General features: G+C 45.2%; 4 protein-coding genes across 4 annotated transcripts in view; 3 read left to right on the top strand and 1 right to left on the bottom strand.

Moving 5' to 3' along the window:
- The window catches only part of BDBG_06134 (uncharacterized protein), a gene marked incomplete at both ends in the record, with an annotated part of 1812 nt that extends 1028 nt beyond the window's left edge, over window positions 1-784 (top strand). The window contains one exon of the mRNA XM_002622908.1: window positions 49-784. Coding sequence (XP_002622954.1) covers window positions 49-784 — 736 coding nt within the window. The remainder of the gene's footprint in view (window positions 1-48) is intronic.
- A 493-nt stretch (window positions 785-1277) lies between these two features.
- BDBG_06135 (uncharacterized protein) lies at window positions 1278-3014 on the bottom strand. Its single transcript, XM_002622909.2, has 3 exons — window positions 2561-3014; window positions 1715-2472; window positions 1278-1619 (listed from the first exon to the last, which is right to left on the bottom strand). Exons 1-2 carry the CDS (start codon window positions 2575-2577, stop codon window positions 2013-2015), a joined length of 477 nt encoding a protein of 158 aa, XP_002622955.1. The 5' UTR covers window positions 2578-3014; the 3' UTR covers window positions 1278-1619; window positions 1715-2012.
- On the top strand, window positions 2954-9162 carry BDBG_06136 (uncharacterized protein). Its single transcript, XM_002622910.2, has 3 exons — window positions 2954-7515; window positions 7587-7775; window positions 7867-9162. Exons 1-3 carry the CDS (start codon window positions 3355-3357, stop codon window positions 8029-8031), a joined length of 4515 nt encoding a protein of 1504 aa, XP_002622956.1. The 5' UTR covers window positions 2954-3354; the 3' UTR covers window positions 8032-9162.
- Window positions 9163-9225: 63 nt separating this feature from the next.
- Window positions 9226-11746, top strand: BDBG_06137 (glyoxalase/bleomycin resistance protein/dioxygenase). Its single transcript, XM_002622911.2, has 2 exons — window positions 9226-9969; window positions 10148-11746. The coding sequence occupies exons 1-2, from the start codon at window positions 9720-9722 to the stop codon at window positions 10369-10371; spliced, it is 474 nt and encodes a 157-aa protein (XP_002622957.1). The 5' UTR covers window positions 9226-9719; the 3' UTR covers window positions 10372-11746.
- The last annotated feature ends 1860 nt before the right edge of the window (window positions 11747-13606 follow it).

Genomic DNA, 13606 nt, shown 5'->3' on the forward strand with positions numbered 1-13606 from the left:
CTGGCGGATGCGGCTGATCCGTCGGATAAAGTTTGCTGGGTATTGTAGCCGTGGCCGGGGACGCCGCGGGTCTGCAGCAGGCGAAATGCAGGGGAAGGTTGGTGCGGGAGCTGCTCCTTCGACATCATATGATCCAGACAATGAAGGGCAACCAGATCACCATGCACTGATGCGCGCCATATCATTAGTCGCCTATAAGCGCCTTACCTCGTCGACGTCACCCACAGTAACACCGTCAATATCTATGTCCCCGCCAGCACCAGCGTCTGTTGCGTCGACACCAGGCCCCCTACCCGCTGTATCATCTTCTACAGAGCCTTCAACCTCCTCTCCACCCCCATCCAAGAAACCCAAACCGTCGCCACAGTCCCTAGATCCCGAGCCCATCCAACCAACCCAACCGCCACGACCACTCCCCTACCCCCCACTCACCCCTCTAGAATTTCACTTCCTCTCTCTCCCTAACATCCAAACTCGCACACAGGGCGGCTACCTCTGCACATCGCTAGACTTATACATAACCCACGAACCCTGCGTCTGCTGCGCGATGGGTATGCTGCTCTCGCGGTTCCGGGCTGTGGTATATTTACAAGCTACGGGTCCTGGGAGGGCGGATGCAGCGCTGGATCCATATACCGGATATGGATTACATTGGAGGCAGGAGTTGAATTGGCGGGTAGTGGGGTTTCGGTTTTGTGTTGAGGGAGAGGATGGGGCGGAATCGAAGGAGGAGCGGGAGGGGTTAGAAGGGCTAGAGTTGGAAAGGGGAGTGTTTCATGCTTGAATTGCCTGAGGCACGGAAGATGAAGTAGTGGGTGTGGCCGAAAGAAGGGAAGGGACTTTCGCTACACCTGTGTGCGTATGCATGCATGTGCAGTAGTACATCTTGTCCGTGACCTACGTGGCCGCGGCCTTTTTTGCTGGCTTTATCCATTTTGTGTACTACGTACGCCATACGGCATGCTCTCTCGGATAATGGCCTGAGGAAGACACATGAAATCGCTCATGTAACCCCTGTCAACGACGATGCTGAGATTAAAATCCCCCAACATTATATTAATAAAACCCACACAGCCCATCGCGCTGTGCGTTAGGACTTATGATTCCTTTACTTCTGCGCAAGCCTATAGTTTACCCACGTTGCAGGGTTGTTCACATCTGAAAGCGATAAATTCTACGAAATAGGCAGTACCTGCTAGAACCCTTCTAAATCTTGCATTCGGATTCAGGCATGTGTGTCTTTTTATCCATCTTGTTTCCGGTGCATTCGTCAAAGCTCCGCATCGGTTGTGTTTCCGCTCCCTCGAGGTTTGCTCGGCTTGGAGGGTTTGCCAGAGGAAGTCACAGATGTTGTTCGTTAATCTATAACCAAGCCGAAGTCCGAGCAACGAGTTATTAATATTAAGTGGGCTTGTGATCTCGAGTTGGTGGATATTGAATAGTCCTCTAATAATGTAGGTTTACGTGTAATAGCTCGATATAGGTTATGGAGGGAGATCCGAACGATAAAGGTCACAGGAGTGGAGGGAGGGGAAGACGTTTGTAGTTAACGTTACTAAGCGAACCATATATCTTTGCTTGGAAAGCTGGATGCATGTCAATCCATGTGAGTTAGCAGTCTGTACCCTGTCAGGAACTAAGATAAATTCAAGAGTGCAGTACAATAAAACTAAATATCAGCACAGGGAGTTAGGAACTCTTCTCTCTGGCCTACCAATCACATCTGAGAAAAATAATCAATTCATTTGAAATTCTAGAGAGAAATATTAATTTTGACGGGCAAAATTGTAAGCAGATGCTATGTGTTAAGAAATGGTTTAGTTATTAGTGATTAAATATACAATACAATAACCGAACGTCATATATCCAAGCTTTTCCTTTCCCCTTTTGCTATGCCGTTACAAGACGCAAAAAATTGGTAGCTTTAAAATAAAATAACAAGCGCGAGGAAGCTTAAAAAGGAAAGAAAACGATCCCAACTCCTGATTTTTCGCAAATATGAAATTCGTACTTCAAAGCCTAACCTTCACATCGACGCACGGCAACGTCCACTCCCTCCGTCCAAGCAGGCTTCGCAACCATTCCAGACCCATGCCCGTCCATTCCGCGTGCGAATCTCCCACCACTCCAGTTCCATTATTAGACGCAAAATGCTTCTTTATCTCATCGACTGCAGCACCGGCCAACGCTGTGGTTGTCGTATTCACTGTCTCGAGTACATATTCGGCCAGCCCGGTGGTTGTTGAGTTCTCCAGTGAGGAAGGAGAGGCTGGAGCGGGGAGGCGAGGGGCAAACCAGTCGCCCTTGAAATCAAAGAAGCAGCGATCTGACCAGTGGCATGAAGAGAGGAAGAGGATCAGGAGGAGAGCGGAGCAGTAGATGCATGGTCGGTGGAGGAGGTAGGTGAGGGTGATGAAGGAGAGGATGAAAAGGGGGCTGGCGTTTGTGGGGATAAAGAGGAGAGGGAGCCAACTGGAGAAACCATTTCAGTTAGCACCATTTCTGCATACAGGATAAAATAAGTAAAAATAAAGAGAGTGTGACTCCGCAGAGGCCTTACCTTCTGAGACAGAACATTGTGCCGGCAGTGTGGTAGGTATGTTTGACTCTGGCGTGTTGCGGATTGGTAGGGCCGGAAGCACCAATGAACACTACCAAACAGGAGGCGGAACGGCGATCTTAGTAGGAAAGTATATCAGATGTGACATAGAGAGTAGGACCTGAGTAAAAGAGGCGACCATCATACCCGAGTGTAGTTACAACATAGTAAGTAATGTTCCCTAGTTCTCTCGTTTTTGTTTCTTTCTCTCGTTGCCAGCGGGGACTTACTTTCCCATTAATAATCCGCGCTGGTTAGTCATGTGACGGTCATGTGACATCATCTAGCCGGTGATGTCATCCAAATTCTCCCCTACCAAGTCCGAAGTTTGTTTAGCTACTCAGGTAGAGAGGATTCTCTTCGGAGAAACAGTACTTTTTTATTTATTCGAAGCCATTGGAAACCTCCGATCTCTCGTATGCACGTCACCGGCTTCAAGCATCAGGCAAACCGTGCCCCTCAGAAAGGCAAACCGAGCAAACAGACCCAGCGACCGATGAGTCAGCACCCGCTTCGCTGCCAAGCCTGCACTCAATTTCCACCAAACCTCAACCTTCGTCGTCACTTTGTTGTCTCTTCTTCCTCTTCCGCCGCGTGCCTCCTTTCTAATACCCTCCTTTCTCCCCGTTTTCTTCCCCTTTCCTCCCTTTTCTTCGTTACCTGGAGCTGTAGCGTACGCCGTGCTCTTCTCCTGCCCTCTTTAGTTCTGCTTTAACGCGTGCTGGAGCTCACCTTTCGAGGTGATCGTGGCAGAAATGTCCACTCCGGCTGACCTCCAGGCTCTGTTTGCCAACATCAAGCCAAGGCCTTCATCAAACAATGCATCCAACCCCCTGAGCCCTGAAGCTCAGAGTCGACGTCAAAATGGCTCGCCGCCAGGCGAATTCCCATTTTCACCTCCAACCGGTTTGTTCCAAGCTACTCTGTCGTCGCCACTCTACAGCCCTCAGTATGCGGGCACACCTCCACATCACAGCTCGGATGTTATCAGTCCCAATGTTCCAACGCCACGTAACAACAATCAGAGCCCACAGCAGCAGACTTTGAACACGGATCGCACTTCTAATTTGCTAAACTTGCTCAAGTTCAGTCCAGCTCCGCAGAATGTAGCTGCTCCAAAGCAAGCTGGCGCGGGCGCGCCGAAGGAGCCACAAGTTGATGCGCCTATTGGTACCGTCCAAAGTGGTCACGGAAGGGGAATATCTGCCTCTGATATCGTGGCTTCGTTCATGGGGAAACCAACTGCGTCTACATCTGCTGCTACTGGGTTGATGTCTGGTAGCCCTGTTGCTGCCCAATCGTCCGAACGCCCAACTACCACTTCTTCTCCCGCTGACAATGCCCAAAATATGCTATTGAAACTGTTAAATCGTCCTAAACCCCATACATCTCAATCGGAGGAGTCAGTAATTGCTGTGCCTGGTGCGAAATCACCTGAGGTTGCTACTCCGCGAGAGCGTTCTACTGATGCTGGGGCTAAGCCTCCTGCGGAACGTAGAGCGTCCCCAATGAGATTATTCGGGTCAGGGGAGAGTCGTGAAACCACTCCTTTTGAGCCCCCGATTCATCCACAACCGAAGGATTCGATATTTACCTATGTCAATCCTTTCGAACAACTTGCCGCGGCTTCTCCCCGCAACCGTACCCCCCAAGGAAACCAGTCACGAGGATTCCCTGACGCAAGTTCTGCACCTGAGGCCGCCAGTACCAAGAAAAGCGGGGTATCAGGCCTCATTCAGACCAATGGCCAGCGAAAACGGTCAGAGCCATCTAGGGACACACTTCCGTCGTCGTCGAGTTTGGAAACGGGCGACCATGTGGCAATTCCTCCTAGCTCAGGTGCATCTGAGGAATTCCGGGGCCCCGATCAGAAAAAAATGAAGATCAAAAAGGAAACCGTTCCTGAGGTTCTCGGGGAAACTGCTGGGCAGGTTGATAAAGAGGTCGAGGATGCCTTAGCAAGGGCTGCCGTTGAAGAAGTAACCGTTAAAGTAGAAGAAGAAGAGGCGGATTCGAAAGCCGTTTTGAACGCGCTCGCGGAGAAACTTGAACAGACTGCCCTTGATGTTGAGAAGGAACTGGAAAAGGATATGAGCGCTGAGGTTACCCCCAAGAGCTCACCTCCGGCTGTCTCAGAGTCAAAAGGGTCTACCAATGATACCAATGGTGCTGTTGTGGACTCGTGGGAATCTGAGACTGAACGTGTTATTTCCGTGTATAATTTTCCGTTGAAGCCATTCGTGTCGATCACTTGGAAAGGTAATACTATGAACGCCTTCTCACTACGGAGTGATGGGATAATGGATATTGCCCGTCTCAAGAAGGATTTCGACCAATTGGACCGTTCGCTCACTTCAGCTACTTCCGATTACATCGTTTACGCTTTGGCGAAGAACGGTGGTATGAGGATAGTCAGACAGGACGACGGTCAAGATAGACAAGTGTTTCGTTCTACCAATGATCGGATTTTCAATGTCTCTCTATCGACCACAGCACCAAGTTCTTCGCGGACCAAAGGGCAAGCTGTTCTTGGGATCGGTGTTAGCGGCGCAGTCTACTGGGCGACTATTTTCAAGGCAGATAATGACCTCTTCGAAAATGATGCGCTAGAACGCGACAGCTTGATCTTCCCACCGTTTCCCGCCTCTGATGAAAATACCTCTGGCGGTCAGTTAAAAACACGGGCTAGGCGGAGCTCCCGCCATCCCGAGTTTTTCGCCATTGGCCGCGGCAAGTTTATCCATATCGTGTGGCCCCATTGTGCCATGTCCCCAAAGTATGGGGTTACAGAAACACAGCGTGAAGTGGACACTGAAAAGTTTTTCAAAGAAAAGTCGTTGAGGATCGCCACTGGCAAGGCTGGGAAGGACTTTATTTTCAGCGATGACGACACTGTTATCGTCTCGCTTGACAAAACTGGCAGGATGCGGTTCTGGGACATTCGTGAAGTTGGCGATTTCCCGAACTCTAATACTTCGAAAGTGTCAACTGATATTCGCGTCCCTCTTTTGACACTTGTCACCGGATCACCTACGGAGAAGTCGTGGCCTACCTCTGTTTTATTCATCGACAAATTACGGCCGTATGTGAAAGCATCGGCACTTCGCTATGTTCTTGTTGGCTTAAAACAGAATCACACGCTCCAGCTCTGGGATATTGGGCTGGGCAAAGCGGTACAGGAATTGAAATTTCCTCACGACAATGAATCCGACGCTATATGCAGTGTTGCATATCATCCCGGTTCTGGAATTATCGTCGTTGGCCACCCTACGCGCAATTCTATTTATTTCGTCCACTTGTCCGCTCCGAGATACTCCCTGCCACCGATGTCGCAGGGCATGTATATTCAGCGGGTAGCCGAGAAGGATGAAAGATTGCCAAAACCGGAGTCAACAGCTTGTATGAGTGGAATCCGCGAGCTGTCCTTTGGAAGCAAGGGCCAACTCAGGAGCCTTGAGCTCTTACCTCTTACCCGACCGTCTGTTTCACAACGCGGTATGGATGAGGAAGCAGGGTTATTCGAGCTGTATGTCATGCATTCTCTTGGGGTTACCTGTCTTAATATTAAAAAGTCAGACCTTGGGTGGAGCAGCGACAACAAGATCCTTGATCCTGTGGATTCTCTGCAAAAGGGATTCATTGATGTTAATCCCCTGCAGTGCTTCCCTGCCCCAGTCGATGAACAGTCAGTCAATGGGGATGCAGCCCTAAAGGGTGCTCCGAAGGGGAAGGAACCGGTTAAAAGGACAGTTGGGCGTGGACAAGAATCGGTTGTTGGAGTTGAATCTTCCCGCAACCAGTCCCCTTCAAAGCAGTCACCGAAGAAGAAGGCAGGCGACTCTGTCTCTACTTCTGATCAGCATGACCAAGCGACCACTGTCACAGACAAGAATGAGAAACGGAAAAAGAAGAAAGCTGATAACGGGAAGCCAAGGGAAATTTCGAATAAGGATGTATATCAAAGTCAGCCTGAAATTCCGCCTGTGGCGGTAGTCGAAACTCAGGGTCCTTCCACCTCCCAGGCTTCTGCTGATACTGGGCCAGCGGAATCGATTAACCTAGGCGTCTCTTCTGATTTCTTGAACAAGGAAGTAAAAAAGATTGAGAAAGCGGTTTCCATGGAGTTCACAAAATGCCTCAGCCGCGAACTTGATGCTCTGTACCTCCGCTTTGATCAGGACCGCCGTTCTCAGGAACAGGCAGCCACTGCAAAACAAGATGCAGTGTTACGCCTTGTCTCGTCAACCCTATCTGACAATGTGGAGAAAAACCTGTCCCGTATTATTGCCACCAATGTCCAGTCGATGGTAGTCCCAGCACTCGTTGAATCTACGACAAAGTCTATGGACCTGCAAATAAAGGAGGGTCTTAGCCGACAACTTGATTCGATAGTTCCACCCGCTATCAAGGAGGTTCTCCCTTCAGCCGTACAACGGGCAATGTCGAATGAAAATGTACTTCTCCGCATCTCTGAATTGATGTCGGTATCCCTTTCTACGCGGGTGGAGAGAGACATCTCCAGGGTTCTCCACGAAAAAATCGTCCCATCATTCAGAGAGGAATCCATCCAACAAGCGAGAATGACAACAAAGGAGGTTGAGCGACAGTTTGTCGGCCAAATGAAGCAGTATGAGATAAGACAACAAAATGATAGTGCCAAAATCGATCAACTCACGACGCTTGTACGGTCTCTATCGGAGACCATTTCGACAATGGCAGCTGCCCAGTCTCAGTTTCAGAAAGAGATTTTGGAAATTAACCGTCAGGTTGGGGTCAAGGCTGAGTCGTCTGAGAAGGCATCGGCCCCAAGCCCCGTTCCAGATGTGGTTCCACCTAAAGCATCCCCAGAGGAAGTTGAGTTGCAGGGAATCAGTGAACTATTGAATGCCGGAAAATATGAAGAAGCTTCAATTAGGGTACGTTTTCCCTACCACATTTTTCCTCTAGTATTTTACCTCTCACTAAACTTGTTCTCTCGATTATGTAGTGGATCCAATCGTCTCAACAACCAGACCTTTTCAACAATCTGTTTGTCAAACTTGATCCCTCTTTCCTCTCTAACCTCTCACCACTTGTCGTCCTTTCCGTGAGCGCCGCTGTGACCTCGTCTTTTGAAGCAAACGTGATGGATCGCCTCAACTGGCTTGAGCGTGTTTTCCGGACTGTCAAAGTTAGAGTAAGTCTTGTGTCCTGCGTCCTTTTTGCGCATAGCACCACACTCTTGAGTGTTCAAGTATTATCCCACCCTGTTACTAACAATAGCCTAGGACCCCGAGATCTACGAGGTCGCTCCGAAAATCATGGCTGTTCTCATCCAACGTCTTGAAGCTCTTTACATGGCCACTGCAGAAAACAATCCCCATGATCCCATCTCTCGCCGGATTCCTCGTTTAACTCGCTGGGCCAGGGACCTCCAAGAATACAAACAGTGAAAATCGTGAAGGAGTTCATGTACACTGTAAAATCCTGATTTCCTTACTTGAATTTTAGATGTTCTCGAGTCGACATCACATGGTTCGATCACCTTCCTTCACTCCGTACTCCTGGTCTGGATCACCAGAATTCAATATTTTGCACTGTACGCTGATTAAGGAACATCCATGGGCTTTCTGGGTAAAATTCGGCAAGATAAAACACCAATATATGGAGCTCCAACTCTTCTTGATAAACTTGACCAAACTAGCATGGGCTCTGTTAATTCGATGAAATTTTCAAAACGGTGCCCCCGGCCTAGTTACTATTTATTCACTCACCCCTGGCGTTCCGAATTTCTTCTGTGCCATGACCAAAAATATTACTCCTTAATAAGGGGCTATTTATTTTTCCGTATCTACGGACTCCTGCTTCTAAAGATATAGTATGTTGTCGACCACAAAAACCTCAGTAATCTCGCTTAATTTACCTTCACCCACACCTATTTGTTTTGCACTTCGTTTTTCTTAATGTGGTATACCTTCAAGATATCGTGTACTTTGGGCGATGATAGGAATGGATGGATGGATCCTCTTCCCTCTGTTTACTTAAACGTACCCAGGCATATCTTATTTTATATCGATTTCGGGGTTGCGGGGCCTGAGTTTATTAGCTTGGTTTGGCTTTGACTTTTGATTTGGAACGGATGGAACGTGGAGAAATTCTGCCATAATAGGAGGAAGGCAAGGAGGTGTTGTTCTAATATGGATACGATAGATAGGAGCGGTTTTACGATGTTCGGGCGTTATCTTGTCTACTTTAATTTACTGGGAAAATATGCGGTTTTTGTTTTATTTACAAAGTTCTTTTTGAAGTTTGGCTGGTGAATTTTGTTTCTTCTACTTCTGTCTGCTTATTCTTTTACATTCGCATCTGGGATCTTTGTATCTTGCTTCACTTTTCCTCACTCTTACTTGAGATTGCTATGTTTGTACGTATGAATTATGGCTGTTGATGTAATTTCTTTCATCTTTAGTTATCAGCACTTTGCTTTTTGAAAATGAAAATACATAATAATCTGAATAACTGGGAATTTGTGATCATCACAGCTTACACATAACATCCTGTTGAAATGGCTAAAGCCGCCAAAGCGAGCAGTCGCTCAATATTCACACTCAGGACCTTCCTTGCACATGTATTGGAGATTGGATTCAGTCTGCTTGATACTTTTTCTGCTCCCAGACCCCCAATTACTAGCATTGAAGAAAAGCTATCACAGAAAAATCCACGCAATGCCCGTGGACATGGAAGCTTTCCACACACGCCAAATCCCATACTTAGTTCTGTCTGGGCCACATACAACAAACGCCACCAAGGAACACGATGCGTTTTGCAAACCTGTTCTTCCAACCTTCTGGCCTGGCCACCGCATGCACGCGGGACACGTGACTGCGAGAAAATCCCCACATCGAGCTAAATATCCAAATCCAGAACACGTCCGAGAGTCGACGCGATGGGCAGGGGGGGACTGACTTGAGTGGTGGACGGACTACTCTCATTATTATATAAAGCTCTCCTCGCTGCCTCTTGAGAGAAATGAGACGCTTAGATTAAATATATATATATATATCTCTAGCGCCATCTAGCCCCCCAGGTATTCGACATATACATTCTTCAAGATTAATTATAAGGGATTTCACCCAAGATCATGGGCCTCTCCCACATCGGTTTCTGCGTCCCCGCCGCGCGCTTGGAGGAAGTCATTGCCTTTTATAAGGCTGCCCTGGCACCACTGGGGTATAGGGAGCTCATGCGGCCCGTGCCACACGTCGTGGGTTTCGGGGTGTATTATCCAGATTTCTGGATTACTGGAGTGGAAGGTGAAGAAGATGGCTCTGACGCGAGGGTTGAAAACGGGTTGAAACGGAAACCGACTCACGTTGCGTTTGATGCTAAGAGTATGCCCTTTTTTTTCGTTTATTTCTGTATACCATACACCATAACTAGCTCCCTTGTTGTCCAAAGGCTATTATTATTCATGCAGCCCATTTTTTTTTATCAATCTAGCCTTCATATTTATCTTTGAGATATGGTCCCCCATCCCATACTCGTAACTAGACTTACACGCATGCTCAGACCGCACCCTCGTCCACGATTTCCACGCTGCGGCCTTGGCTGCCGGCGGAAAGTGTAACGGCGCACCAGGGCCCCGCCCACAGTATCACAAATTATACTACGGCTCTTTCGTGCTGGATCCCGTGGGCAATAACATCGAGGCTGTGTGCATGTGGCCTGCCTGGACGCATTGGCAGTATTGGGTTGGGGCCGGGGTTTTCAGCAAGAAAGGGAAAGAAGACTGAATGGAGGACGAAGCGGGGGTTTTGGGTAAGGATATCATATGAATATGCAAGGGGTGTGCTCCCTGGATTCCACTATTTCGTGCGCAGTTTTACTGAAGGGACAGAGCAGCGCGGAAGGGGAATGACAGGTCGTTGAATGTGCTATTGATCCAGATAAGGAAATGTGTTCGTTTCATTATTGGGATAAATATCCGTGGCAGAGGGTAGAGACCCTGAATATGGAGGGGAATTGATTGATTGACTGGCGACTATTTCTTAAATCCTGCAGACTGTACAATGTATCGAACCTCTTGAGGAATCGGAGGTAAAAGCCCGTTTCAAATAAATTGACGAATGTATGATTTTAACCATCTCGCTCCGCGTTCACCACCCCTTCCTTCATCCAGCTGTACCGGTCCGAACGGAAGAGAAAATTATCTCCATCTCTTGGATATTCACATCGCCGACCAGGACTTTGAATGATCGCGTGCATGAGGAGGAGTTAAAACTGTCCCTCACCGCCACCCCAACATACCCAACGCGTATTGGAGTGATTGTTCGCTTATGCGCTCTCCAGTAATATTTCGCAGTGCTTCAGGGAGTTCCGTGCAGCCTCAATATTCGGGATGAAGGCATATTTGGGCTTGTCGTACGCAAGGGCTCGGGTTAACAATATCATGTAGGTGGGCTGAGGGCAATTACATTTTCTGGACAACCCTTAGTCCCCTGCAAGGAAAGGAATATAACACAGCCCAAGAGGAAACTGAGCAAATATCGACCTCCCTACCTTGACTGGGAACTCCTAAGGGACGGGAATAGAACAATGCTTAGATGTCCAAAGCCACAGCCAATTGCTTTTTATTCATAAACGCATTCAAAGTACGATATGAGATATCGGCTTGCGGAATCACTCTGGCCACATAAAACTTCACTATTGGCGGTATGCTGGGTTGGCTTCGAGGAAGAGAAATTGGTCCTTTTGCCGCATCAGAAGGTCCTTGGCTAGCCATACAGTTAATTACGCAGGTATGCCCTGGTGTTTTCGTTAGTGCCGCCCTAATATTTTAGTGGCATTCTAACGTTCATTCTGGGGTGCCGCGTCTCTAAATATCCTCATATAATATAAGAAGCAAGCTTCTCATTCATTATTCTTATTCCATACATACGCGATTCCTATACTCATTATTATCATTCTCTGATTCAATATGGACTTATTTACTATTGCACCTCCACCATCAGAACCTCCTGAACCTCCTGCTACTCCTCCAAAATGATTGACCCGCAATCAATGTCGAGATATCCTTCTTCTTCGCGGACTGGATTGAACCTATCAAAAGATCTCTGATCATCTTGAGATTACTTATCATGGAGTTCAATACATCTGTGAAAATGAAATCTAATCTATTCTCCTTCTAGACCTTCTATCGCGAACATATAGTCCCTCTTATTCATGGTTGAATACAAATGAATCCTGGATTGAAATTAATGCAAGATGGAGCTCCAGGGCATGCTGCAGCAGAGACTTCTCAAGATCTTCAAGAATGTGAAATCACCTCTATAGATTGGCCGTCATATTCACCAGATTTGAACTCAATTGAATCTGTATGGAATCTTATGAAGCAGTGAATCACTGAATACAAGAGAATTATAAAGATGAGGAGAATCTTTCTTATAATACACTTCAACAAGTGATTAGAGCTGCCTGGGATGCTATAACAGAGAAGCAATTACAAGAACTTATAGCAGAGATGCCAGCTCACTGTCAGACTGTTATACAGACAGGTGATAACTATACTAGATATTAATATGATTCTACATTGATTCTACGTATTAGAGGAATTCTGCAAGCATCTTTCACAGTAATGATCTTTCTTATATAATTTAACATCATGTAAATTAACATTCAGTGATGTTTTTAATTAACATCACTATCACACAGGTGAATCTGTATATGCAATGTTTCTGCATGAATTCATACATAGTATACACATGTAATTAGTGTCATATAGCCTTTCTTATTCAGTTAGTTATAATAATTGATACTTCATCATCTACTACAGAGTTAGACTGGCTGCTGAGATTATAAATTTCATATTTAATTTCATTTAATCTGATCTCATACATTTCTTGACATGAGTCTCATCAGAATCAAGTCTTAAAAAAATCTGAAAATGAATCATTTCTGAGAGAAATGATGTGAAAAATGATCAGATTTAATTCAAAAACAGTGAAATAAGAGTAATTTCTCAGAATAAACTGTAAAAGATAATCATTCTTTCAAAATCAGAATAAAACTAAGACTGAAGATTAAATTCAGTCTTATTCAGTTTATTTAGTGATTGCTTATATAATCAGAATTTAATAATGATTATTAATAATACTTATAAAATAACTAAATACATTCTTGTATAAGTTTATTCTTTACTTTCTTATAAAAACTACACTTCTCTGATATACTGTAATCAGAGATATTAAACTGTCTGATAATTTCATATTTTATAATTATAAGTTTCTTGATTATTTCTTCTTATAATTGTTTTCAGTGATAGTGATAAATATCTCAGTTTGAGTTAAACTTTTACTTCATTCTTATCTCTATTAATGAAATTGTTAAAATATCATGTATTATCAGTGTAATAGTTAAATATGTACTCTTAATAATTTTCTATAACTCTAGAATTGATTTGATATGTAAATTTATTAAATTATCTTAAAGATAGTAGTTAAATTCAGTTTTATAAGTATATAGTTTTATCTGATTTTCAGTTGTAATTAATATATATAAGTTCTGTTTCAAAGTTAGTATTATAGTTCTATGTAATACAAAGTATTATCAAAGATTATTACTTACTAAAGAATTATATTTCACTGTCTTCATATCTCTAACATTTACTCATTCAAATCTCTGATAGTTGATATTATAGTAGTCTCAGGTTAATTTAATATATGAGTCTTATTTCTTCTCTATTCAATCTTAAGAAGTGTAGATATTAACTCAATGAAAGTAATCTAGTAGAGCTGCTATAGTATAGTACTCTGTAAAAGATTGTTTAGTTTTGCTGTAGTGTGATTCAAAGGTTGCTTAAGTCAGTATACGATTACAGGTATACACCGGCTTCTTATATACATTATCTAAATTAATTAGTGGCTGCTAGAGCCTCTTTACATTCATAAGCATGTTCAGAAGTGTGTTCAGAAGCAGCTGTGTTATTATTCAGCAGTTATATATTCTTCTGAATCACATTCTCTCTCATCA

This window comes from Blastomyces gilchristii (genome assembly GCF_000003855.2).
Source record: "Blastomyces gilchristii SLH14081 genomic scaffold supercont1.15, whole genome shotgun sequence".
NCBI lineage: Eukaryota > Fungi > Ascomycota > Eurotiomycetes > Onygenales > Ajellomycetaceae > Blastomyces > Blastomyces gilchristii.